Source organism: Colletotrichum fioriniae (assembly GCF_027942845.1).
Source record: "Colletotrichum fioriniae strain IMI 355084 chromosome Unknown scaffold_2, whole genome shotgun sequence".
NCBI lineage: Eukaryota > Fungi > Ascomycota > Sordariomycetes > Glomerellales > Glomerellaceae > Colletotrichum > Colletotrichum fioriniae.
This window is the reverse complement of record NW_027076838.1, coordinates 3,957,469-3,983,811: the sequence shown is the minus strand read 5'-3', so window position 1 is coordinate 3,983,811 and position 26,343 is coordinate 3,957,469. Positions and strand designations below refer to the sequence as shown.

Here is a 26,343-nt window from a genome sequence, read left to right as displayed (position 1 = left end):
AGAGCTGATATCACGGTGTGAATCTCATGGGTTTCCAAGGTCGTCTGCAGGGATGTTCTGTCGTCATAATTGACTGCCACGACAGGAACGCCAACTTTATCTTCTGCCGCTGCCTGCGTACAAATAACGTTTGTGAGCAAAGATAAATTTGTACGAGGGTGAAACTTGATTGGAATAAGAATCATGGCATACTGTGCGAGAGAGGATGGCGGTGGAGTGTCTTGGGTCATTTTTGAGTGCATTAACAATGCTACGCCCAACGCCGCCATTCCCTCCGGCAATGGCGATGTTCACCATGTTGAGTTTTGTTGTGTCAGATAATACCTTATGTAGGGGAAGAATGAAAGCCCGGTTGTAGAGACCGAAAAGAAAACTTGAATCTGGCAGGTTAGTTCGCTGTCGTGCCGAGTTCGAATCATGCGCTGGATTTCTGATCAAATATTTTCAGGACGGTTGGAATTCAGTTTAATAGACGTTGTCTTCGGTCGAAGTTCGTCCGTATGATTCCCCCACAAGAGCGTAGATGGAACTGAAGCGTGACATGCCCTGCCAGCACACCACAGCCGCCTAACGGTTTACAAAGCAGCTGGCAGAACTGGGCGTTACAGGACGGGTTGACAGTTAGACCGTCGGTACGATTGAAATCAGCTACTCGTATGATTGTTCTGGTTGACTGGCCACTTCCGGAACATAAAACTTCGTGGGCGAGGGCCGTTATATTAAATAGACCAATACGATCTACAGACGATATTCAACTATATCCGTGATCATCTGGGAATGAATCGAAGTTCAGACCGTCGTGCAATGACTCAACCGAAGCTATGAGCCTAAGCACTAACAGTCGCGCTTGTCGCGTAAAGATCACTGCAATGATCCTTCATAGTTTACGTTGACGTACACCTCCCTTAGGCTGCGAGTACACCAACGCCGAACTGCCCTAGTTCAATGGCAAATATACCGTCAGCGTTTCCAAGCACTTCCAGCACAGCGGGGGCGGAAACAAGTGTGGGGTTTTCGACCGAGTTAGCATCATCGGGACCGGCAGTGATTGAGGTAAAGGATGCCTTTACGTTTGCCTTGCCAGGGATTTGTATGCGAATCTGGGTCGAGTTAGAAGCATAGTTGGCTAGTTTCACGATTACTTGGCCCTCTCCCTTTATGCTTGCTGCCCACCAGACTGATTGAACAAGAATTTTGAGGTCAGTTGCGATCGAAGGCTTTAGGGTGATGAGCGATTTGAACCTACCAGGATTGAGCTCTGCGTCAGCTGTAACGGGGACAACGACATCGCCATGGTTATTGGCAAACATTTTTTTGACGTGATAAGATGGAGTGTAAACAATGCCATCAGGTTTGTTAGTAAAGGGAATGAGATTGGGCTAACCCAAGATACCTAAGTCAGCATGACATTTCTTTTCCATAAGAGCAACAGTATCTTACAGTCCATTGTCCGTTGACAGGATCGTAATTCTGTAGTGTAGGTGCGTAGGCAGCCAGTTTGATCACGTCCGCGTTACGCTCCCAGCCCATCATATAGACTGCCTCGGAGCAGGCGCCTCGCATATCGGACCATTTGACGCCCCACCTGGCATATTCACCGATGAAAACGGGGTGAGCGCGATCCCAGTCGTCGTAGAAGTCATATGCGTTGATGTAATTCTCCGGCACATTGTAGTCGTGGAAGTCAAGCCATACGCCTTCGGGAATCGGATCCGGCAGACAGGCTCGGTCAGACGTGGAGGTAAGGACAGTTATTTGCGGATATGCCTCCTTAATAGCGTCGAAGAATTGCAAGAATCGCTGCTTGTAAGTCTCACAACCACCGGCGAGATTGTCTTCGTTCCCAACCTCGACGAACTTGAGCTGGTACGGCTCCGGGTGTCCGAGAGACGCGCGAAGTGCCCCACCGGACGTATTGATGTCACCAATGACGAACTAAGACGTTCTTCAGTACGACATCCTGATGTGTAGTAACGTAGGGAGGTAAACAACATACCTCAATCTCGCGGACTGCATCGTCAACATACGGCTCAAGCTCATCTCCTACTAATGGTGGGAGCCCCGCAAGTCCGAGGCCGGCCCATACGTCTAGGATAGGCTCCAAAGACATATCCTCACACCACTGGAGATATTCCATAAGGCCAAGACCGTCAGTGTTGACATAACCCCAAGTCCCTACCCAAGTGTGAAGAGCACCAGTCAGTGTCCTTACATCGCAGTAACATCATAGTGCAAAGGGACCTTACCCCAACGTCCTGGTCGAGATTCGAGAGAACCTAGTGTCTCATTCCATTTCCAGCGATCATGTGGGCCGCCTCCCTCACTGCGAAATGAGTAATCAGTGAATAAATCATGGACTTTCAGTTGATAAAGATACCAAGGCAACTCACAGGTTATTACCCCCAGGGAACCTCAAAAATTGGGGGTTGAGATTTACGAGAGCTTCAGACAAATCGACTGTCAACCCGTTTTCTCTACCTTTGAAAGTAGGAGGGAATAAGGTCGGGTAACCAAGATTGATGCTTCCGCTAGTCAGAGTCTCCGCTAAGATCTCGAAAACCCAGAGGTTGTTCCCATCGGCGGAGGCTGTGGTCCAGAATCCGGCTTCATATCGTGTCCATGAATCAGCCTTGGAGTCCACGGGAATGATAGCCCAGCCATATTCGACATCAGTCTCATTGCCTAGAAGACGGATTTTGACATCGCCCTGAAAATCACCACGAAGCCAGAAAGTGGTATTGTAGTAACCGCCATTCACGATGATGCCTCGATACCCAGGGTTTGCAATGCCGGTGAATCCACCGGCGCCGGGGGGAACGGTAATCTTGAGGGACGAGGTAATCGCGCCAGTTAGCGGCGCTTCGGCATCTTGAGAGATTTCTGCCGCGCCATAATGAACTGTCCAAGGGTCGAGGGTGGTCACGCCGCCTTGAAATGCGTTGTTACGTAGTTGCTGTGAATAGAGACCTATCACCGTATTTCATGTTTTAGCCAATCTTTATGTTCGATGGGTCATTTGTCAACTGTACCTCCGTCACCACTATTGCTAATGTCCTCAAACATAAGACCATGGAGCAAAGGGCTTAGCTCGTGGCCAGGACTTCCAGGGTCAACCTGAAGCAGAAGCGCCCCTGCTACAGTAGCTGTAGCTACGAGGCCGTAGAGTTGAGAATAGAGCATGGTTTGCCTAAAGTCAAAGTCTTGAAAGATTAAGGTTGTTAATGGCGTTAACTCAGTCACAATGCGGCTAAGATTCCTACTATATATCATTGATCGATATTGCAAAGCATGACACGAAATACAGACATCACTTGGATACGCTCCAATGGCGATTAGGCGTCTGCTACATTATCTGGCGACGGTCAACCTGCGAGTTCCAGTCAGTAAGAAGAAGATGACAACAGGGTTGAAAGAGGAATGAGAGGCCTCATTGTTGCAAGTCGCCGTCATGATTGGTGGCGAAATAGAGTAGTTCGGCAAGAGATCTTTGTTATAGATATATCCATGTTCCCGAAAAGGCGTGTAAGTTTCAATCCAAGACGAATTAGTGGGATTGCCAAGATCAAGAACTTGTTCAGGTGGAGGCTAAGATATGTTAAACAACCACCTAGGTAGACATTATGCTATGGGAATATTGTGAAGACGTGTAAAACTAGGGAAGTTCGTGCTCGAGTCTAGCCGCAAGCGCTGATATGCGCTCCTCTCCGAAGATTGCGGGTAGCTTTAGCGGCAAATTGTGGAGTAACTACGAGATTGCCCTTCCCTGAAGTGATACGTGAAAATGCCCTTCCTTTCGATGGGCGCATACAAGTTTTCGGCAGCAAATACAGAGAAGTTACAACACAAACAAAAGCACAAATTTACTTACTCACGTCTACAAAATCACGTCACGGAGAAACTTAGAACACTTCACGATTTTCTTTATTCAGCATCTTATTCCTTGAGCCTGCGTGTTTCCTGGCTTGCTGGGGGCCTGGTCCCGTCGGAGCCGACAGAGCCGCTCCAATAATGACCGTGCGTTTGACTTCGCAATGTGAATGCTCCCCAGGTGAACAATGAAGGTCAACTTTCTATAGAGGAATCAGCCGTCGATCTTCGGAGCCCTGAGTAAGGATGTATCATCTCATTTGAATGACTGTTATAATTTGTCGAGATTGCTGGAAGTCATGTGGGCACTAGCCATTGCCCGCGTACTAATGGCCCAGAGTCGTGACAAAATCGAAGCTATTATTCTCAATAATTTCCATCCCGGCCTATGCAAATTACAGCTCCATAAGAATATCAAGCCATTCTGTTCGAAATCAGCTTCCTTCAAAGAAAATTTGGGATTTGTGAGTAGATAAGCATATGGGGTCTCCCTGGATACCTCCTCGCTTTCGCAAAAGCATCAGCTACGCGAACGGCCGAGCAAGGCAGCTCACCGCTCGTCCGTATGGCAGCCACTATGACAAGAGGTCACGAGAATTTTATGATTAGACGTGAGGTAAAAGAGCCCAGCAAGTTTGTGAGAAGCAGAGAGGGTGCAGAGACTGAGTCACAGGTGGATGTTGGTGTTTACACTACCGGGAAGCAACATTCCTCTGATGTTAGAGCATAACCTCTCTCGGTAGATTAACATGCTAACTAGATGCTGAAAAGGATTTTATACCGAAATGATGGATCTTTTGCCGGTACTTCCCCCGGTGATTTTGACGGTGACTTACGTCCATATCCACTCAATCAATGGCAGTACCTACCCTAATCCGCTCAAGTACGCTCTCGCTCTCAATAGTAAGTCTCAGAGCGGCGCGGACTAATTCGTCTCGCGCAATACTACACTAGTGAGAGGGTCCTCTGACCCGGTCAGATTGTGATCGCAAGATTGGTCTATCAGAAACCTGCTACGTGAAAATCCAGTAATTTCTGAGTCAGTCGATATATACATCGACAGAAACGGCTGAGAACGTCAGGCATCACTAGGGCAACATCCTTGCTTTCTCAATTGATCAAAGCAGTAGCTTATATCCCTGGCAACTTCATTTTGACGGGCTGTTTGAATAAGTCCATGACAATGACAACGGACGGGTCCGCCTGAATTTGGTAACCTAAGGTGCGTAACTCTGCTTCCAACCGTTCGTCGCTTAATACTCATTATTTGCTCTAGGCCCATACAACCTACACGGTGTGTGACTTAATTCTCCTCTTAAACTATGTTGATAGCTTATTCTTGGATGCGCAACCCAAAGCCTAATGTCCTTGTACCTACCCGCTGTAGCTTTTTATTGATAACTGCACGGGCTTAAGTCTTGACGGTCCGACACGCCGGAGTCACACGAGTATGGGAGACATGGCTGAAGATACTCACAAGGGCTTCTTGGGATACATATGGTAACTATACACCTGGATGTGGCGATGTGTTTGCACCTCCTTCAGCGCGGGAACGCGGAAATGGCACAAGTATGCTAGTGGTGGTCGGGCGATCAATCTTCCAGCTGCATTATTGAACAAGGAGAGAGGAAACTATGGTTACTCCCAGGCAACTGGGCTAGACGGGGAATACGACCTACAGGGGGAAGTCAAATAATGCTAAGCAGCCTGATCTTGCCTTTAACGACGTGGAATGTAGCTAGCAAATCGAGATCTTTACGGCTAAGGTCCAACTACTGATTCCTTGTGCAAGAAACAACGCCGAATTTATTCGCGAGACGACACGAATCGGAATAGGGTCGACATTAAGAGAATGAGGCAACTTAGCAAGATTAGCCGCCGATTTCTAAAAGCCAGTGGCCACCCGGGCTCTATCTGCAGCAATATGAAGAGATCAATCACGGCAGGACGGGTAAGTCCAGATTGTCGTGACGAGTCTCGAGATTCGGGAGGCGATGGCAAAGACTGAGTACGAAAGCATATCAGGGTTTGAACCTCGCCTTGTATAGATATATTAACAAGAAATGTCATATAATACAGGTATAGGTTATCTTCAGGTAGTACCATAGCGCCTGGCTGCTTCTCCATCTTTTTAATGCCCAAGGGATCTACATATTTCTTTTTCTAGGCAGACAAGTTAACAGTGGAAACGCATCCACTCACATTTGGGCCTTTGGTAGACCGCGCCCACCGAATAGGACCTTTGGTCAACGCTTATGAGTGCTGCGTCGTCACTGAGAGCATATGTCAAGTTAAATCCGATAGAACCGCCCAATAAGAGATGAGGTTTCCCCTGCACCGCCAGCAGTAGCCTGTGAGTAAGACGGACCGGATCTTATCGTAAGCTCCGTGAACCCTACCAAGGCCCACCCGAGACCGACTGAAGTGCCAGAGGCGGCGGCCGACCCCGGCTTATACGCCTGGAGATAATTAGCCGGACTTAATTTCTGGGGACACTACCTAAGCACTACCGAAGGTAGTAGGCATACTTGCAATGACTTTTGATGCCCGCGATGGCTTGGATCGAAACGAAATGTATATATATGCAGTTGTATTACCTCTCAATGATTCTGGCCTTGGAACATTATCAATCCAGCATTTGTCTAAAATATCTACCTAGTATACTAACCTTACACTTTAAACACCATACCCTTTCGAAGCTTGGCATCTCAATCTTGATCATCGTCAACATGAGCTCCACTACAGCCACCAAGACCATTGTCGGAAAGTCCATTGGGCCAACCGGCTACGGACTGATGGGTGAGTTCATAAAGCTCAAAAACAGGTATAGCAAGACTGTATTCTTTTGCTGACAATGATGCACAGGATTAACCCGTCCTTGGGACCAGATTGACTTCACTGTTTCAACCAAACTGATGAAGACTGCGCTCGAACAGGGTGCCAACGTTTGGAACGGGGTAGGATTACCATTGAGTAAGCCATCTTTGATGTGTAAGGTTCTAACACAAAAGCAGGGAATCCACTACGGAACTCCTGACAGAAACTCCTTGCACCTACTGAAACACTACTTCGAGCAAAACCCGCAGGATGCCGACAAGGTTGTCCTCAGCATCAAGGGCGCCTACGACGGCAAGACACACATCCCGGACTGCAGTCCGGAGGGCATCCGGGCCTCTGTTGAAGAGGCCGTACGAGTCCTCGGTGGCTCCAAAAAGATCGATGTCTTCGAGTGCGCTAGAGTCGACCCCAATGTCCCCATCGAAACCTCCGTCCAGGCCCTCGCGGAACTCATCAAGGAAGGCAAGATCGGCGGCATCGGCCTTAGCGAAGTTAGCGCCGCGACCATCCGCCGCGCGCACGCCGTGCACCCAATTGCTGCAGTCGAGATTGAGCTCAGCATTTTCACGCCCGATGCCGTAACCAACGGTGTCGCCGAGGCATGCCACGAGCGTAAGTCTTTTGCCATCCCGGGCCGCATTCTCATATTACAGCAATGATTAACTTTAACAAATATTATAGTCGGCATCGCTCTAGTCGCCTATAGCCCCGTTAGTCGTGGCCTCCTCACTGGCGAGTTCCGCAAGCCTGAGGATCTCCCCGCCAACGACATGCGCCACATGTTGCCGCGCTTCAAGTCGGACGCCTTCGTCCAGAACTTTAAGCTTGTCGAGGCGGTTGAGAAGATTGCCGAGCGCAAGGGTGCGACGGTCGCGCAGGTGGCCATCGCTTGGGTGCGGCGGCAGGGAGCCGTCCCGATTCCTGGGTCGACAAAAGCGGAGCGAGTGGTGCAGAACTGTGTAGACGTGGAGCTGAGCGACGACGATTTAAAGGAGATTTGGGCGCTGATTGAGAGCTTGCCGATCGCTGGACAGCGCTATGGTGGCAAGTTCGAGCAGTATCTTAACCAGTGAGGGGGGCCGTTTAATCAGGCTTTCTGTTCAATTTATCACAGTATCTCCTTCTCACAAGTTCATTGAGTGTCCACAAAAGTGTCAATGTGCTGGTGGTAATACCAGCAGGGCTGTCCTTTCGCCAGTCGTCAAGATGGCGACGATGGTGTTGGGAGGAATGTGCGATGGCCAAGTGTCTAGCTGTTAGGCACGTTCATCCATTGCCTGCCTTACTGTGTTCTGTCTCAAAGTTGGTGCGGGGCGCATATTGCCTGCGGTTCATCCTGGACTTCGATTCCTCTCAGGAGATTGAAACAAAGTGCAAGACCTGATGCCTGAGTGCAGAATCCTCAAGATACTCTCCCCAACCGACAGGATCAGGGATATTAGATATGCTAGATTACCTTTTGTAACGGCCCACTGGCTGCGGCCACGTGACTGCTCCTCAACCGGCCCTACTCTCTCACTGGCAGGTGGTGAAAGCTTCAATGCCCGTCCATTCGAGCCTCCGAACCTCGGTAGATCCAGTCCGTCTCACCACCAATTGATTACATGCTTTTGCCAAGTATTCGAGTTGATCATCGTGTTATCACTCTGATTTCCTCCCTCTCTATTCCTACCCCAAAATTGCGGTACCACTCTGATACCTGATACCCCTCTCGGTGTCTTTCGCTCATCTGCATCGGTAAATAACCACCATCATGCTTTCTTCAGGCTTGCTTTCAACCTATAAGCAATACAAGCGCGACACTGATGCCGTTGCTTCGTGGCTGGCTACCACCGCGATAAGCTCCGGCTACTCCAAGCCCCTGAGTGAGCCACCCGCCAAGGCTACATCTTCAGTGCCCACATCTGAGAGGTTGAAGTGCAAGGCGCGGAAGGAGGCTAAGAAACAGGCTATCATCAGCCCATTGCAAGCATCTGAGGAGAAGGCGCCTGAGGATACGACGCCGAAACACATCATCGCTATCAAGGACTTCCTACCACTAGCACAATTCGTCGCGGGAAAGTTGTCTGACTCCCTCAAGGTCCCAGAATCATTTATGTCATCCCTCAACCGCGTCATTGAAACTCGCAAACGGTTTTCTTCTATGCTGGGAGGTATTCGACGATTCAAGGACTACCGTGGAGACAATAAACATGCTTTCTTTATCACCGTCCTTGAGCGCGTTCGCGATGCCTTTGAATCTCACGTGGGCGCGTTCGACGTATCTGCTCTGCAAGACGCGACCCGCGGCATCGAAAAAGCTCTCAAGAACGGTTCCAAGCATGTCGACGGACCTAAAAATATGATCGCCATCCTAGACGTGTACGAGCCATCTGAGGACTTCCTGGCTGCTCCAGATATCGATCGTCAGGCTAAGACTCCTGAAGTCTTTATGGCTGAGGAAGACGACTCCGATACTGCAGCCCTCTTCATGTACACTGCGTACCTGAAAGATCTTGGTCAACTTCGTGGAGAGATCCTCCATCTCTGGGCCGAGTACAGGTCAGGAGATAGAGACCTCGCCGCCGTCTCAATTGCTACCAATACCGCTCTGCAGCTTGCGCGCAACATGGAGCAAGAAATTGCCTCGTCGATGGAGAAGCTTGGGGGGGCCATGGAAGCCATCCAAATGTTCTATGAGGCTGCTTGCGCAGCTCAAGGCCAGGACCCTCTTGATAAGCAGTGGGGTGATGATTTGAACTTCAACTGCTATCAGGACGCCTCCGACCTCTACTTCACTACTCTCAGTCTTCTTCATGCCTTCAGCAGCAGCGAGTCGCCCTCAAACATTCCAAATTACAATGGGAAATTCGGTTGGTACAATGACAAGAAAAGAGGAACCACCGCCCGCGAGCGATGGGCAGAGGACAAGGCAGCACTCCTTGAAGTCTTCGCGGATCAAACCATACTCTTTCAGCTGTTTCGAGGATCCCCGGTTCAGGATGAGTTCACCAAGGGATTGAAATACGTGATGGACACGGGTAAATTGGAGGTATGGCTATGCTTCTCCGCGCAAGTGTACCTCGATATTCTCAAGTCCCTCGGACCCTCCGTTCGAAACGGCGAGAGGGATTTCCAGCGGTCCCTGAAGCCAATCGCCGACAGTGTCGAAGAGGCTCTCCGGATTCGTAGCAATCGAGAGGGCGCGGTCAGGGAGAACATGCAGGATCTTCACAAGCTGGCAATCTTATGGGGGCCCGGAAAAGACCCATTCAACGCCATTCGCATTGCATCGAGGCTTCAGACAAGGACTTCTAACTTCTTAGAACATCATCCGATGTACTGCGGTCTCTTCTTACATTACGTCCGAACGCTCTTTCACCGTGTGGGAGCCGAGTATGCTGCGAAGCCCGGCAACGTGATGCACGGCATCCAGCTATATCAGGCTCTCCAACAAGAAGGCTTTCTGCAAGACGGGGACAAATGGGACGCTCTGGATTCAATGATGGAGCAACAGGGCCGGACCGCCTTTTTTGTCGGCGATCCACCGGTGAACCCAGAAGCGTATTTCAAGAACTTCGGACTCTCAAAAGGAGTCTCGGCTGCGCAATGGATCCAGAAGCGCAACAAACCCAACAACAATCGCGTCATGACATCTAAAGCTGGTATTCGGATCATGAAATTCAAGGGAGTCTGTTCTTGTTTGATTGCCCCCAGGATCTTGAACAATTCGGATCCCAGAGGACTAAACGCGGACGTCATTGATCAAATCCTTGAGCGAAGCGGCTGGCTCAACAAAGCAAGCAACGATGGCACCCCCACCGACCCGGAAAAGCCCAAGGTAAGATATAAAACTCTCTACTTATACCACCAAGTGTTCATTATAGTACATTTGTCTGACAGTCTCTGACAGAAGCACCGTGCCCTCCTCCTATCTGAGCTAGTTCGTCAAGTTGCCCTCGCAGTTCATGACGAGGTTCGCGAGCTCACTCTTGACTATTTTCACACCGACCACCTTTGCAAGGCTGTTTTAAAACGCGTGCGAGAAAACGTAGATGTTAAGAATGGCGGCTCGATTGAGTCCAGTCAACTGCGTGCGCTCCAAGCAGATAATCCAGGGGATACTGTAGGTATCGTTTTCGCTGCGGTTGTTGGCCACGTACCCGTTCTCTCTCCAGACCAGAAGGCGCCTCTTCGAGAGGCAGCTGAAGCTTTCAAGAGCAAGCCTACCTTAGAAGATTAGCCGATCTTGTCATCTGTTGCCCACACATGCTCTAGAGAATGAACCGCAGCCATCAGATTGCTATATCCAATATACTAGTTAGCATCATTTCGTATTCACCCATGCTTGTACCTTTCCATTAGAAGCTGCCTTACCCGCTAACACGGTGTTGATCGTGTGATAGGATGCTCTTTCGGTAGATTGCTGATCAGTGCATGCAGTAAAGCCAGCTTGGGTTGGGAGACAGTGAACTGGACAAGGTAGGATTGCCGCGATGGCGGGCTCAGAGAGCATCATTTTGTAACCTGCCCAATTGATTCGGTTGGTAATTCAACTCCCAATAATCATGTACTCTGAAACTCATCGCATGAGAGGCGTCCCAGTTACTTGAAGATGGTGCAACTAGAAAAAATAGACAGCGACATAAATGGCGCTTTACGAGTATCTACATGCGATACTTTAAATAGTCACTTGGCCCCCATTGACACTCTACAGACGTGGCGTTTATGGGTTTTGACAGCATTCAGGAGTAGCCGAACTCTGATCATGGAGCGTCGATTGGTTGTCACGTTGATCGGATCTCGGAACGTCATTGGAAGGGTTGAAGTCGAAGAAGCTCGTTGGCTTCAAGGCACATGACAACTTCTCCACGGGCATAACAGGGAAGTCTAAGCAAGCAAGGTCAGTATCTTCTTTGACAAAAGTATAGAAAGAATCATCTCGTACCTTCGGGGCGTGTGACGTGTGTCAGACCAAACGAGTGCCAAAGAACAACATCTTCAGCCTCAACATTTTCTGCTCGTGCAGCATACTCTGCGAGGCCAGTGTCCTCTCGGCTTTGATTGGTAAACTCTCCAGCAGCCCAAAACTCGTCATCGCGGTACTTAGTGACCCATATTGGCTTAGACGCGAAGATTCCGCGTCGATGGTTGAAAGTCTCAGGCCCCATCATCAGCATCTGGCTAGGCGATGCATGAAGCTTGTACCCAGCCAGCTTTCCCGACACCTCATTCCTGCGAGCCGGATTGACAATTTTGTAAGTGCGAGCTTTTGTTGAATCGAGATCGTAACCACCAGGTGAAACAATAGGTGTGGTATCAAGTCGGAACGCACATCCGTAGGGGTCGAGCTCTGGATCGTCTCGTACAGGAACACAGTCCTCGTACACAATTGTGTTCTTTCGTGCTCCGTCAAGGATCGGGTCGATTCGGACACAGAAAAGATGTTGATGGTTGACAGCAAGGACTCCGGGTGCCACAACGGTTCCCCAAGGCGACGTCTTGAGGTCGGGGCGGATTGGCATAGTGGAGACAATTCCAGTTGCTCGCACCTCGATGTGAATATTCGCAGCTTGATCCAGGATGTATGCTAAGATGTATTCGTAATTGGCTACAGTGGAAGTGCACTGGACAACGAGCTTTCGGTCCCGGACCACGGAAGACTTCATACTGCGAAAGTTTGTGTGTTTCCAGCCAATCCCGTCATCGATCTCGTGCATGCAGACAACATCCGGCATAACAATGGGGTTTCCTGTTGCTGAAACCCGAACGCCATCAATGTAGGCAATGTGGCCGAGGCAGTCGCAGCCAAGAGACAAGCTATTGGAAGTGAGACCGAAGCCGGAGTCGCCAAGGTCGAACGCTTGCTTCCGGTGGTAAGGTGTTCGAGGATCGCCGTAAGGCACCGTCATCTCGCTCATCGATAACCGGTAAAATAGAGGCCGGCCTTCGTAACGTACGTCGTGCAGAACTGGACCCTCACGCAGAGACCATCCCAGTTGAAATTGCCATTTCTGCCATGATACCGTACGATTATTGATTTCGAATGAAGGCCCTTCTGGTTGGGCGACTTGTAGTGGTTTTAGGTCTTTCCTAAATGCATCGGGTCCGAGAATGTTTGCGCTGTACTCAACTGGCTTGACAGGAAGCCAAGGTTGTGTTTCATCGTCGATTTCAGCATCGATCCCCAAAGGAAGCTTTTGCAGCTCAACTAGCTCACAAGTTTGAGCATCGAAGATAGGAGCAAGAGGGAGTGGGATGGAGTAGTGGTTGGCCTCGTCGTCGTCGTTGAGGGCAAGATACATGTAACATTGGAAGAGACGGCGTCTCTCCTCGGCATCGTCAGTTCCGTAAGCCCAAGGGTCATTGAGAACTCGTGCTCTATATTATATCATGTTAGCTAACTCTGTTATATTGAACTCAGGGGGCTGAGAGCCTCACCCCTCGGGGACTTGCAGCTTCGCGACCTCTGCTAAGACATCTGGATGGGCGTTGCAAGCTGTGGTGATGAGCTCGTATTCAACCCAGTCCACTGGTCCCTGGGCGTCAGGGAGGTCGTCGGTCTTCTCGAGGACTCCGCTTGTTATATTGATGATTGATCTGCTCATAAACTCCTTCTGCTTCTGTTGATAGTAGATCCTAGCTCTGCGATCAGGCACAGGGCCGTGTTCCAGGAGGTGAATCAAGGTCTCATCTTTCGAAGGTTCGGCGAGATCGATTACTTTGAACCTGATCTGTTCTCTCTGCAGGCTCAGTCCGTTTAACAGGGCGCGGGACGCTTGACGCACTTCGTTGACCGAAAGGGGATCAAGGGGGTGTTGGGCCATAGTGACTTGTTCATAAGCCTGATGACAGATCAGGAAGTGTAGTGTTTGAGGGTGAAAGTACGGCTGGATTCAATGAGCAGCACCAGTCCAAGAAACGACATCTTTCCATACAAATACTTACAAGATTGACTCTCATGATGAACTGCTTCTTTAGTTTGTATATTACGAAACATAATTGACTACTAAGCTAAAGTCGTTCGATTCGCGTTGCGGACTTACATGTTTCCCAAAAGGGACATACTTCCAGCAGCGACTCACCACTTCCCAAAATGGAAAGAGGGGCAACCTATCGTCTTCACGCGGGGTGAGAACGATCCTAACTACCAAACAAACATAACTGCAATCTCAGACCCGATTACTCTGGAACAATGGTATTAGGACACGCGCAGCACCTGGCAAACCAAGCGTATCTCCTGGCTTGAACCGGAAAGACATCCAGCCGGTCCCTTCAGCAAGGACCCACGTCAGCACTGCGAAGGAATACAGCGCAACGCGGGGTAGCCCAACATGGACACTATTGCCGATCTTACATCTTGCGGCAACCGCGACTAATCTAACAAGACCAGATCTTTGGGAGAGATATATGCCATATATTCCCAGATTTTTGCTTCGCTAGAGATATTCAGAAGCTTTGTACGTGAACACCAACCCAGCACAATTTCAATAACTTCATCCCACCATGTCTGACTTCAGAGGCGTCGATCTTACCGGTAAGACAGCCATTGTCACCGGCGCTTCACGGTGAGAAATCGGCCTTCTTGGCCAGTCTTTTGGCTCGTGGGTCAGACTATAGCTGATGTTCTTCATTCCACAGGGGAATTGGCGCCGCCATTGCGAAACAACTTGGGAGGCGAGGAGCCAATGTCGTCGTCAACTTCGTGACAGACAGCAGTCGCCAGCGAGCTGAAGACATCGTCAAGGACATCCAACAGCAAGGATCGAATGCCATTGCGATTCAGGCAGATATCGGGAAACTATCTGGGATTTCCAAACTCGTTGACACCACGCTGAAGTTTAGCGGAACTGGCAAAATCGAAATTTTGGTTCATAAGTCAGTTTCTGTTCTCAGTTTCTTTGGCTTGATGTTGGCCACTATGTGATTGATTCTGACACGTTTACTCTGCTTCTCAGCGCGGCCTTGGGTGTTGACGCCAACCTTGATGAAGTCACCGAGGATTTGTACCTCACCCACTTTGACACTAATGTCAAGGGACCAATTTTTCTGACTAAAGCTGTCGTGCCGCATATTGCCCGAGGTGGTCGAATAGTTTTTGTTTCTTCTGCAGCTGCTCGTCTTGGAGTCGCTGGACAAACCGTATACGCTGCCACAAAAGCGGCCAACGAGGCACTTGCACGTGTGTGGGCCAAAGAGCTCGGCCAAGAGCATGGCATTACTGTCAACTGCGTCAACCCCGGCCCGGTGGCTACTGGTAGGCCTCTCACATCCAACACGCGCTTCGCAGAAAGACTGACATGACCTACGACGTAGACCAGTGGAACGAAAGCGATGACCAATTTAGGAAAGACATGGAGCCCCTGATTGAGTCTACACCCGCTGCGGCGAGGATCGGAGAAGTGGATGACGTCGCACCTCTCGTGGCATTCCTCTGTAGCAGCGACGCTCGGTGGACTACTGGGTCCGTTCTTTGTGCAAATGGGGGTTTGTATAACTAGATCACAAGTACACTATCAACGCCAGATGTGTCAATCAACGATGAGTTGGAAATCATTGTAATCTTGCAAGAAGTCCAATACCAAACAACGCATCGTTTCAACTGTTGGATGATGGCTTGGCCTTTCCAGACACGCTGATACGCCTGTAACTGTATCCAGCCCCTGCGTCGCTTCCGTCTAGCCCATGCGAGCCCGTGTCTGAGCGGGTGTACATAACTATCACAGTTGAGAGGGCTCAATTACAATAATCAAATGACACTTTCTACTATGTTCAAAGCCTCTCTTTAACATCTTCTCACTATCAAACTTGGCGGTCATTGCCCAGATCTCGGCCATGTCGATGTAGTTTGAATCATTGACAACATGCTTTCGAGTCTCGCACTGAGCAGTTCGAACGAGTTCTATCGAATATCTCTATCGAAGGTCACACGACATACCGCGGACATACTTCAAGGTGGCGGAACCCAGGCATCTCCGTTAACCATGTTATTCTTTTAGATAGGTTTGCAAGGCGGACTTCCGAAGACTGCCGTTCCGAGGCTGGGAGTTATTTGCTTCATTGCATCTTCCGGAATTCCCATTTTGTGGTATATTAGTTGGCAAGTCATTTTTTCATAACTCTGCAGGTTTGTCTAGAAGAAAAGATAAGCGTGTTGCTGCTGCATACTTTCAGAACAGGTCTGTATTCTCATGAGTATGAATGTTGAACCAAGCGACTTTTCAGGTCTTTACTCACAAATTCCATCCAGGGAACATTCGTCCAGCCCCGGGTTTTCAGTCTTCTTTCCTCCCAAACCCCCTCAAGGACTTCCATCATGGCTGCATGTTGTAATCCTGTGGAGCGTCGAATATTTTCAATACAAAGGCTAGCATAGTGTATCTGATGTCGTTCAGATGTCTCGGTTGCCGCCAGAAAAAGAGGGAATAACAGCCGTTTAAAGAATGAGGAATCCATTGACACGTTGGCACAGCAATCCAAGATTGCTAATACCGATGATCTGATCCTCGGATCTTCGCAGGGAATGGCGAACGTATCAGGCCATCGTAAGATCCTCAGCAGACTAGCATGTCGAAACGCCTCCGCAAGCTGTCTCCACTCCTGATGTGGTGTGGGATATTCGATCGTGTCTAGATCGAGGCTACGAAGAAAGCTCTCTGCCTCGTCTAACTTGGTCTGAAAGTCGACGGTAGATAATATCCCCTGCATATTCTGCTTGGCTGTTGCTATTACGTCCCCGATCCTGAGGAATATTACTGCGGGACAGCCGACCAAGGTGTGCAGGGCTGCGTGTGGACTGGTGATGTTTGCAACACATTTCCGGACGTTCTCCGAGTAGGTGAGCTTTTCGGCACCACTGAATCCTCTTAAGACATCCAACCTGATCAACATATTTGTTACCGGAGAGTTTTGAGATCGGACACGAGTATTAGACTTACCATGATAACGCAGACAAAAAGAATATGGTTGCTGCAGACCGCTCAGCCCTCCCTAAAGGGGATGCAATTCTTCCACAAAGGAATGACACGCCATTCAGATGAACGGCATGAGCAGATATTCCCAACTCGCATATCTAGACATGATGCATATGATTGCTTAGCCAAGGTGATTCTTGCTGTGGAAGAACTTGAAAAGTATCATGGAGCTCACATCATGAAGTACCAACAGGAAGATTATTGCTAGTGCAGCCTCTTCTTCAGCTTCTGTAAGTCCGTAGATTTCTTCCTTGATTAAAAGGGAGCTTAGCCCGTTCAATGCAGCAACACGGTGTTGTAAGGCAGTGGCCATGTCAACCTGTTTAGCACCTGATGGTGATAGGTGCAGATGGCACGCGGTAAGTCCCAGGACTGCATGGAGCACACCTGTGTGATTGTAGGCCAGTGGAAGTACATGTACGCGAAACGGGTTATCCGCGCCTTCAACGACAATTGTTAGGTGTTGGCTCAGCTCTCTGTCAACTACAACTGGTTGTCAGAAACGATGATGTCACACTGGCTAAGAGAAAATGGGAGATGGAAGGTTCGGAGGTGGGTAATGAGCAACTTACAGTAAACAAGCAATTTCTGGCTGTTACTCGTGAGAAGTAGATCGTCGACAGGGTGCCCGGTGATTGTAGCCGGTGACGGTGCGCCAAGAGATCTGTCTTGGGGCGAGGCTGGAGAAGCGCCTTGTGACAAAGTCTGGAGGATGCGACGACTTTGGCTTGGGTGATCTGAAGAAAGTGAATTTGGGGTCGACGTTGATGAGCTCAGGTTTTGGGCCGGAGTAAGCTCGTTGGTGGGTAGGACGTCAGGCTGAACGCGCTGTTGCTCCTCTTCTGGGTCCCGCTCATCGCCAGCTGTTATCAAATTGGGCGTCTGTAATGATTCACAGAACTGGAATCGAGGAGGATAGCCCTCACAATGCAAGCCCTTTGACTTGCATCGATTGCAGACAGGGCGCGCGCGGTCACACTTGCGGCACTTCTTTCTACAGGTTCCGCACGCTGGATCTGTTGATGGTTAGCGATGAAATCTGAGCGGGAGCTGAGGCATAATCGGGTAGTAAATCGCACGCTCAGAAATCGTGAGCGACAGAATGGCTCGCTGCTGAAACTTGTTCCCAATCTGGCTCAACAAGGCCCAGGCAGGGACTGAGTGCCATCTAGTGCAGTTTCTGGTACAAGATTCAGAGCAAGAGGGGGGAGAACCAAGCAGACCTTTTCTGACGGCTTTCGAGCCCCTGGCCATGGCAATGTTGGCACGCATTCCGCATCCGTATCTCGTAGATCTTGTCGTGAGGTATGATCACCAAATTTGTACGCAACTATCCGACTAAATGTTGGGAGCAAGGGGAAGAAAGGCCGGGCGGACTAGAGAGTCTCGCCCGATGTTGGGGTTCATGTTGGTTGTTCAGGATTGGACGCTTGGGCAATCCATGTATTCCGTACAGCCGTTAACCTACCACGCCTACCTACCTTACCTTAGAGAGGAGCGGTACGTAGTGCGGATACAGGTGTGCAGCCTGCAGGTAAGCAGCATCCGCTAAAGTGGTGGTGGAGTCATGACAAAGGCATCTGAATTCCGCGCCGACAGCCACCATTTAGACAACGTGTTTTCCCCGGCCGCCTCATACTAGCACCCACATGATATGAGGCATTACAAGTTCGGTCGAACTATGATCATCATGAGCTTTCTTTCATTTGATTTTGGTTTCGGGGAACTTTAGAAAGACTTGCCAAAGGCTTTGCCACTCAATATGATAATACCGATTTACGTGGAGTTGCCGCGATAATCGTTGCTAGTCTAGTGAAGCCTTTAGCACGATGCTTATGGCCGACACCATTTGGTGAATAACTTCCAGGGCATCTTGTAAAAGATTACAGCAGACTAGAGTGCCCAATAATCTAGTCTAGTGCTTCCACATGTGAGAAATGGCGACGGTGTAAATTTCATTGTTCCCCAGATAATTCGTGCCGACTCTTGATACTCGATGATTGATTTTCTCAAGCTATAAGGTAGGTATATGCCTCAGCAGCAAAGTGCCATCCTCGACGGCCTCAAGCCGAGAAGTTGAAGTAAGGCTTCCAATTCCCATACAATTCAAACTAATTTCGATCTCTCTCCCAATCAAAAGTCGGAAGGGCGCCCATCGCCCTTCAATTCGGGACGGAGCACAAAGATTGGGTCCATCTGATCAACGTACCCACAGGCCGGATCACTCATTGAGTATCCCATAAACTCCTGGATAGGTTGATCCAACTTCTTTGCAACATCTTGAGGCACAGACAAGAATTGGTTCTCTTCCTGTCGAAGATAGCCTCGAATTGAGAATGTTGCAAACATCAGTCGTCTCTGATCCTTTGTTGTGTTGTGGCCGCCGGCATGGTACGCGGATGCCAGCATGATGAAGGCATCGCCCTTCTCCATCTCGGCGTAGATGCACTCCTCTACTCGAGGTGGCATGTGTCTATCAGTACCCCTTCAATATCATGGTATCAGTTCATCTTTCTTTCTAGGTCGGAGGCTCATTCGATCGAGAACGCGTCGACTCATAGCGCCCTAGCGCTCGCAAGGATAAGGGGCATTACTTACCATAGATGGCTCCGGGGAATGAATTGTGTTCCACCGTTCTCCTTTGTGACTTTACAGCCAGCCACGAAGAGCCCAACAGCGGTCTCCCGGCTCTTATCTCGCTCATCGTCCCATTCACTCACCTCCTGATGATAGTTGTGACTGATGTAGTCGTCTCGGTGCAAGGGCTGAGCCTTGCCCCCAGGCCCAATGCTCATAGCAGTACATGAGTGAACATATGGCTTCGACACAGATTCCTTCTTCTCGTTTCCCCACCAGAACCAACTTCGGGTGGTCAAGAAGTGCTCACACACCTTTTGGTAGACTGGGTTCATGACTTGCGTTTTGGCATACGTAGGGCTGAGAGCCAACAAGGCTGGTGCCCGCTGAGTCTCCTCTGATGATCGTGCATCAGCACAAACATACCAGGCCATGTAATATTTGTAGTTGACGTTGAGACTGTAGACACTTACTTGGAAAGAACGAGCCATTCCATTCCACATCATTCTCGAGGCGTTCGCGGCATTCTTCGTGAGCTTTGTCGACATCAGCGACAGAGACCAGATCTCTAACGAAGACGCCCCCGTCACGCTTGAGGAGGTAGATGATGTCGTCTAATGGTGTGTCTGCGGAGACCTTCTGGACCTCAGGACCGTATTTAGCACTCATATCGGGCATTGTGGATGAGGACACGATTTGATTTCAATGTCCGTGAAACAAGAGGTATGGCGAAAAGCAACAAGATACCGAGCTTAATTGTCGCGTGCTCAGGGCTGTGGGGGCTTTGCAAAGAGAAAATGGTTTATAAACTACGACGATCTAGTGTACAAGGTCTCATGTACAACGCACCTTCAGCACGATGTGGAAGCAGTATCCGTAGTCGTGAAGTTGTAACAGGGCTATGCTTGCCACTCCGCACAGTAGTGGTAAGCTGGCGGCCGAAGTTTATCCTCACGTTCAGAGGAGTGGAAGATACTGCCTAAAAAGGAACAAGAACGCACTCATGTGAGATGGGTGGGGTCAACAAGACCAGCCATGAGTATGCGCCTTTCAGGGCATGCAGCACCCTGTATGCAACCAACAACTGCAGTCTAGCTCCGCACGGTTCGAGGAAGTAGAGAAACACAAAAACACCAACCTTCAACCTACACCTATTGTCATCGAGACTATGTCAATGTGGTGACTCTGTTTTCACATGACAACAGTGCAAGAACCCAAAGCGGCACATCAAACATGTCCACTAACCGTTTCGGTATGGCCAAGTCCACAGATGAGGCGCTTAATGCAATGTTGCAGTATATGTAAGCTACCTTACATTGAGCTAGTAAGTATTACCCTACTGGAGATTGCGACTCCGGGGATAGGCCTCGTCGCGGGTGCTAGGCCAACGTGTTGGGTGACAAGCTGCCTGAAGATAGCGCGAGCCTGGGCTCCTCGCCAGTTCTCTCGATACTACGCCGCCTCATCTTTCCAAGGAGCGCCAACGCGTCTATCCCTGCAACTTAGATAAGGGATGCAGCTGAATCAAGATAGGTGGAATGCGTTTGATTCATTGCAACATCAATGAATATGCTATTTCGTAGATTTGATCGGAAGTATAGAAAACAGGCTCGTATATCCAGCGAGCAGTACTAAAGTGTCGTGCCAAAAGTTTCTGATATATCCTACAGCCTCCTGCTACAAGGGATCATTTGAGAGAGAATCAGTCGGAACATTGTGACTCGTGAACCATAGCAAGATGGCTATTGACGATCGCGAGACATTTGTCAGTCCAGGGAAAGGCCTGGATAGACCAGCGACAAATACAAACCCTGCCCTCCTTCCCTCGAAATTACATGATCAAGATAGCATCTCTAACGGTACACGCGGCAACCCAGTCGATCTAGACGATACCATTCTGAGGGCTAATGGCCATAGCACGGCCATGCCGCACCAGTCCAGCTGGATGTCAGCTCTGAATCCCGGTTTCTCTATCACCGACTCATAGGTTGGATACCTTGTACGTTATCGAACATCATGGATGGGACTACGATCAGCTGACTGCTATGAAACAGCAACTTCGGACAAAATCTGGTTCAAGGGGGCCGCGATCTTGCTTGTTCGGCCTCTTAGCTGCTTTCGTGGCCCAGTCCATCATTACCCTTGGTCTGGTTCAAATTGCTTCAGCCTTTCCCGTAAGTTGACTACGATATTTCATGCTCCCAAAGCACTTCAGCGCATAATACTTAAGACTCATCATTGATCTTACGGTAATAGTCAAGTGGTGGTCAATATCACTTTTGCAACATCATGGCACCTGCCAACACGAGACGATCCACGGGATTCTTGGTCGGGTGGATATCAACTTTGGCCTAGTGGATTGTCACGTCCGTGGCATGTGAACCCGATGAAGCTGAATAGATGCTGCAGATGCTCTAGGACATCTTTGTTCGCGGCAACTCTCTCAGGAATGATTCGTTTCTAGCATCCGGCTTTCGGAGGAATTCAGTGGCAGATCTATCTGATCTATTTTGGAGCAGCAACTGTTGTAACAATTACGGCATTTCTTCCTCAGCCGTTGGAGCCTTTATCGTGCCTGTGGTTCTGAACAACGACTTCAAGCGCTTCTGGTGGTCTTTACATCTAAGAGGGTAACCTTGATCTTTCAAATATTGCTCTATTCCTCCTTAATTGGTCTCTTCATCGTTCTATTCGTTACCACTGGCATTCATAAGCATACTGTGCCTGCATCCTTCATCAAACAGTTAGGAGTTGGGTCTAGCGGCTGGTGATCAGGAATTGCCTGGATGTTAGGAATCACTAATGCTATGTACGCTTTCGGTGGACCAGATGGAGGTATGTAGCTGGTCCATGAATCTTCGACACTGTTTTCTCTGTCACCAATCCTTATTCCTGAACAAGCATCGTCACCAGTGAAGAAACATCACAGCCAGGACGACGAGTTCCTCAGGTGGTGATGCTCACATACCACGGCATTCCCGCTGCTGTTGGCATTGATGTCCTTCGTGACTGGTCTAGATGCCATACCTTCGGCCAGACTTCTAGGCTTAGAGCTGATCAATCAAGCGTCCGTCAGCCCCTTCTTTCACGCGGCGAAACAACTCCAAATTATTTCTCCTCGGACACGGAAAGAGGGGCTGAATAGCTGTGTTAATGTCACGAGGATTGGCTTGCATACTTCAAACAGTGATCAAAATTGTCCCGCTTTGGTATTATTTTTATGAGGGCCAAGAGACCACGCACATCGCAGTTTTCAGCCCTTGGTAATTTCGTCTTCCTCGTCCTCCCACTCGCCCGTATCCTCCATGGCCTCATTGACCTGGTATTCGGCATCGCCAGCCAGACCTTCGCTGTCAAATTCGTCGTCATAGTCCATGTCCACGTCACTCTCATCGGCCCCCTTGCCCTTCCCGGCATTGGCTTTTCGCTTCTTTTCGACGTTCTCCTTTTGTTGTTTCCGCCTGGCCTCCTTCTCCTTCTGTCTCTGCTCCCAGCGCTTCTCCAACTCCTTTACCTCTTCCTTGGACTTGTGGACATACTCGTGCCACATGACCTTTCCAGAGCACAGGCCTTCCTCAACCTTAGTCAGACGCAGGCGCATACGAGGACCCAACTCGACGAGCTTGACGGCACGCTTTTCAACGGCATCATCCTCATCGGCCATATCGTCGTCGACCGGGGCAGCGCTCTTCCTGATCTTCTGAGCCTTCTGTTCCTTGACCTCGACCTCGGCATCACTGTCGAGCTCACTTCCGCTGGTTGCATCGGTAAGATACCCGTCCCCGTTCTCTCCGCCCTGAAGAAAGTCGGCGATATCTTCCAGCTTTCCCAGATTCGGCACACCCCCCTTTCCGTTTGTCTTTGAAGCCAACAGCTTCTCTGCCTTTTCGAGTCTTCGGAGTGGCCTTGAAATCCCTGTTGACCGTGTGGTAATGGCATAGTGTCGCATATTAATGATGAAGGATCCCTCGTTCTCCGGATCCTTTTCGCGGTTAAGCAGTAATGTGCGCTTGATCTTGCTCAGGGGCGTCGCATTCGGGTTCAGCGGAGGGAAGACACTGGACCAAACGGAGGTCACCAATGACTCGAGATGTTTGGGCACCTTGGATGTTGCGTCGGCATCGGGGGTATGGAAGTTGTTCATGACGAGCTGAGGTTGTTTAGCAAGGATTCAAACGGATAGGGCAATTGTTGTCGTACCAGTGGCGGAGCAATCTGCTCTTTTCCACTGCCCTTGGGACGTCTCTGGGACTTCTGTACGTCCTTGCATAGAGAGTATTTTTCGACTCGGAAGTTCAGTGTTGGGCCTCGAGGTGTGAGTGCCACGCGCAAGTTGGTATTGCCGCTCTCTGATCGCGAGAAGAGCATCAGGTGAGTGACGCCGAGAGGGCCGGTCATCACAACGTAGTCCTTCAATCGGTTTGCTCTTCTCTCTTTCATTCGACTGGCAGTCCCCGGCTCCATGACCTTTCGGAAATCGGCAGCAAGTTGGCTCACACTGGAGCCAACCTCACCAGCGCCGATGCGGATGACCATGCTCTTGGGATCCTTTGCGCCATTGTTCTCGCCGGCGGTGACAGGGTTGCTGGCACCGAGATGCGTCCTCTTCTTGACTCTCTTGCGCGCCATATTTTTGAGGGTTCGGGGTGGTGATTGACTTGGGATAGGAAAACCTTGACGTCGATAAGTTGTCGAGGATCCAGAATCCGCAACTCGAAAAGTATCTGGGCCTAGGACGAGACCTGGATGCTTTGGTCGTCTGCAGGAAATTTTTTGGCGGGGCCAGGTCGATAAGAACCAAAAAAAACAGCCTTCACGTGCTGATAACACCCAGGTCCCCACTAAAAACTTTCCCAGAGTGCGGGATGTCATCAGGTCGCGCCCACTGCTAAAACTTTTGGACCGAAGCCTTCGACAACCGCTTTTCCTCTTTGCGCCACACCGCACAGCGAGCTGTTCACGACCAAGATGCCTTCCTCGACGACAAAGAAGTCGTCATCGAAGGCGAGCATGCCTTCCTCCAAGCGACAAAAGGTGGCGCAAAAGGGCTCGTCTTCCAAGGTGTCTCGCAGAGTCGAGGCGGAAGCTTCTCCATCCCCACCAACCGAATCAGAGTCCGAATCTGAACCTGAAGACAATGTCGCGGCCGATGCTGATTCCGATGTCGAGATCAATGCTGATGTTACTGCCGATGCCACTGAGGAAGTAACTAAGAGCTTCAAGGAGCTGGTAAATTGCAACCAAGACCCCTCCTTTGATCCGTGATGGTCTCTAATGTCAATGTTCCAGGGTGTCGTCGAGTCTCTGTGCGAAGCATGCGAATCTCTCGGGTACAAGAAGCCCACGCCTATTCAGGCTCAGTCAATCCCTCACGCCCTTGCGAATCGCGATATCATTGGTCTGGCCGAGACAGGTTCAGGAAAAACGGCGGCTGTCAGTAGACTCTTTCCTGGCTTCCATACACATCTTCAGCCCACTCGAAACCATACCATGAGAGTCCCAAATAGGGTCGAGACGAATGTGCAGGCTTGGACAAGTGTCCAAGATTCTTGTGGGATTGCAATGTGAAAAGCCGATGGTCATCAATTTTCACCAATCCCCTACCGTTTCCCTCTACCCGTGACAGTCGTACGGAATGCAATGCTACCCAATGCGGCCGCTAACTATCATTCACAGTTCGCCCTCCCCGTTATTCAAGCACTCTTGGAGAAACCTCAACCATTCTTCGGACTTGTTCTCGCACCCACCAGAGAGTTGGCGGCACAGATTGGTGCACAGTTCGAGGCACTTGGTAGCCTGATCAACTTACGATGCGCCGTAATTGTCGGCGGTCTTGACTTCGTTGAGTCAACCCCCTCGTAGCTTCTCTCGCCGCAGAAAGTGCTAACAGCTCGAACAACAGGTCTCTCAGGCCATTGCTCTCGGCAAGCGCCCCCACATCCTCGTCGCTACACCCGGACGTCTAGTTGATCACCTCGAGAAGACCAAGGGCTTCTCATTGCGCTCGCTGAAGTACCTGGTGATGGATGAAGCCGACAGACTGCTCGACATGGATTTCGGCCCGGCCATCACCTCTCTCCTCAAATTTCTCCCCCGCGAACGCCGAACCTTCCTCTTCTCTGCTACGATGAGCACAAAGATTGAGAGTCTGTCCCGGGCCAGTCTGAGAGACCCCGTCCGCGTCAGCATCAGCTCCAACAAATACCAGACGGTCAAGGGATTGATTCAGCACTACTGTTTTGTTCCTCACACACAGAAGGATACCTACCTGATCTACCTTGGTAATGAGTTCGCCGGCAAGCGCATCATCATTTTCGCTCGCACTGTTGCGGAGGTGCAGCGGTTGTCGATTTTGCTACGCGCGTTAGGATTCTCCGCCATCCCTCTGCACGGGCAGCTCAACCAGACTGCCCGTCTTGGTGCGCTTTCTCGTTTCCGTGAAGGAACTCGTCAAATCCTCGTGGCTACGGTAAGTCCATAGCGTATATCACGCCATTGTTCTTTAGCAAAGCTGACTTGTATCAGGACGTCGCCGCCAGAGGTCTTGATATTCCGCTCGTTGACGTTGTCATAAATCACGACTTGCCGCAGGACAGCAAGACCATGTATGTCATACACGCATCCAAGCAATCAACCGTGGCTAATCATTGTCAGGATCCATCGAATCGGTCGTACCGCCCGTGCCGGAAAGTCAGGCATTGCCATCAGTCTCGTCACGCAATACGACCTCGAAATCTACCTGCGAATCGAGGCTGCCCTCGGCAAGAAGCTGACCGAGTACCCCACGCAAAAGGACGAGGTCATGGTGTTCCAGAGCCGTGTTGAAGAGGCGCAAAGACATGCTAGAATGGAGATGAAGAATTTGATGGAGACCCAGGGCAAGAAGGGCTCAACTCTGAAGGGTGGTAAGAAGGGTAAGGGCAACAAGAGGCGTCACGACGACATGGATGCTGAGGAGGGCTAAGAATTTGATACCTATCTTTTTTTGGAGTTTCCGGTGTTTCATTGTTTCTGATATCGTGAGACAGCTTTCATCACTGTTGAAGATCAGCAAAGCTTGATTTGGCACAACGTTGAAGATGCCTTCCCTTTCTTATTCAACACAAGC

The 26,343-nt window shown here is 49.9% G+C and overlaps 7 protein-coding genes across 7 annotated transcripts; 3 read left to right on the top strand and 4 right to left on the bottom strand.

Annotated features, from left to right (window-relative positions):
- Positions 1 to 905: 905 nt before the first annotated feature.
- Positions 906 to 3,180, bottom strand: N0V96_002893 (uncharacterized protein; the record flags this gene model as incomplete). Its single annotated transcript, XM_065756653.1, has 6 exons — positions 906 to 1,100; positions 1,247 to 1,267; positions 1,441 to 1,935; positions 1,997 to 2,043; positions 2,479 to 2,928; positions 3,030 to 3,180. The coding sequence occupies 6 exons, from the start codon at positions 3,178 to 3,180 to the stop codon at positions 906 to 908; spliced, it is 1,359 nt and encodes a 452-aa protein (XP_065615022.1).
- A 3,416-nt stretch (positions 3,181 to 6,596) lies between these two features.
- On the top strand, positions 6,597 to 7,778 carry N0V96_002892 (uncharacterized protein; the record flags this gene model as incomplete). Its single annotated transcript, XM_053199149.1, has 4 exons — positions 6,597 to 6,666; positions 6,733 to 6,824; positions 6,882 to 7,317; positions 7,387 to 7,778. The coding sequence occupies 4 exons, from the start codon at positions 6,597 to 6,599 to the stop codon at positions 7,776 to 7,778; spliced, it is 990 nt and encodes a 329-aa protein (XP_053043414.1).
- Positions 7,779 to 8,458: 680 nt separating this feature from the next.
- N0V96_002891 (uncharacterized protein) lies at positions 8,459 to 10,927 on the top strand (the record flags this gene model as incomplete). The annotated part of the gene is made up of 2 exons (XM_053199148.2): positions 8,459 to 10,525; positions 10,598 to 10,927. 2 exons carry the CDS (start codon positions 8,459 to 8,461, stop codon positions 10,925 to 10,927), a joined length of 2,397 nt encoding a protein of 798 aa, XP_053043413.1.
- Positions 10,928 to 11,621: 694 nt separating this feature from the next.
- On the bottom strand, positions 11,622 to 13,511 carry AMO2 (cytochrome c oxidase subunit 1; the record flags this gene model as incomplete). The annotated part of the gene is made up of 2 exons (XM_053199147.1): positions 11,622 to 13,065; positions 13,126 to 13,511. The coding sequence occupies 2 exons, from the start codon at positions 13,509 to 13,511 to the stop codon at positions 11,622 to 11,624; spliced, it is 1,830 nt and encodes a 609-aa protein (XP_053043412.1).
- A 5,280-nt stretch (positions 13,512 to 18,791) lies between these two features.
- N0V96_002889 (uncharacterized protein) lies at positions 18,792 to 19,913 on the bottom strand (the record flags this gene model as incomplete). The annotated part of the gene is made up of 3 exons (XM_065756652.1): positions 18,792 to 19,111; positions 19,291 to 19,632; positions 19,709 to 19,913. The coding sequence occupies 3 exons, from the start codon at positions 19,911 to 19,913 to the stop codon at positions 18,792 to 18,794; spliced, it is 867 nt and encodes a 288-aa protein (XP_065615021.1).
- A 2,575-nt stretch (positions 19,914 to 22,488) lies between these two features.
- Positions 22,489 to 23,864, bottom strand: SSF1 (rRNA-binding ribosome biosynthesis protein; the record flags this gene model as incomplete). Its single annotated transcript, XM_053199145.1, has 2 exons — positions 22,489 to 23,385; positions 23,436 to 23,864. 2 exons carry the CDS (start codon positions 23,862 to 23,864, stop codon positions 22,489 to 22,491), a joined length of 1,326 nt encoding a protein of 441 aa, XP_053043410.1.
- Positions 23,865 to 24,203: 339 nt separating this feature from the next.
- Positions 24,204 to 26,199, top strand: RRP3 (ribosomal RNA processing protein; the record flags this gene model as incomplete). The annotated part of the gene is made up of 6 exons (XM_065756651.1): positions 24,204 to 24,464; positions 24,525 to 24,668; positions 24,912 to 25,052; positions 25,138 to 25,704; positions 25,761 to 25,840; positions 25,890 to 26,199. 6 exons carry the CDS (start codon positions 24,204 to 24,206, stop codon positions 26,197 to 26,199), a joined length of 1,503 nt encoding a protein of 500 aa, XP_065615020.1.
- Between the last annotated feature and the right edge of the window lie 144 nt (positions 26,200 to 26,343).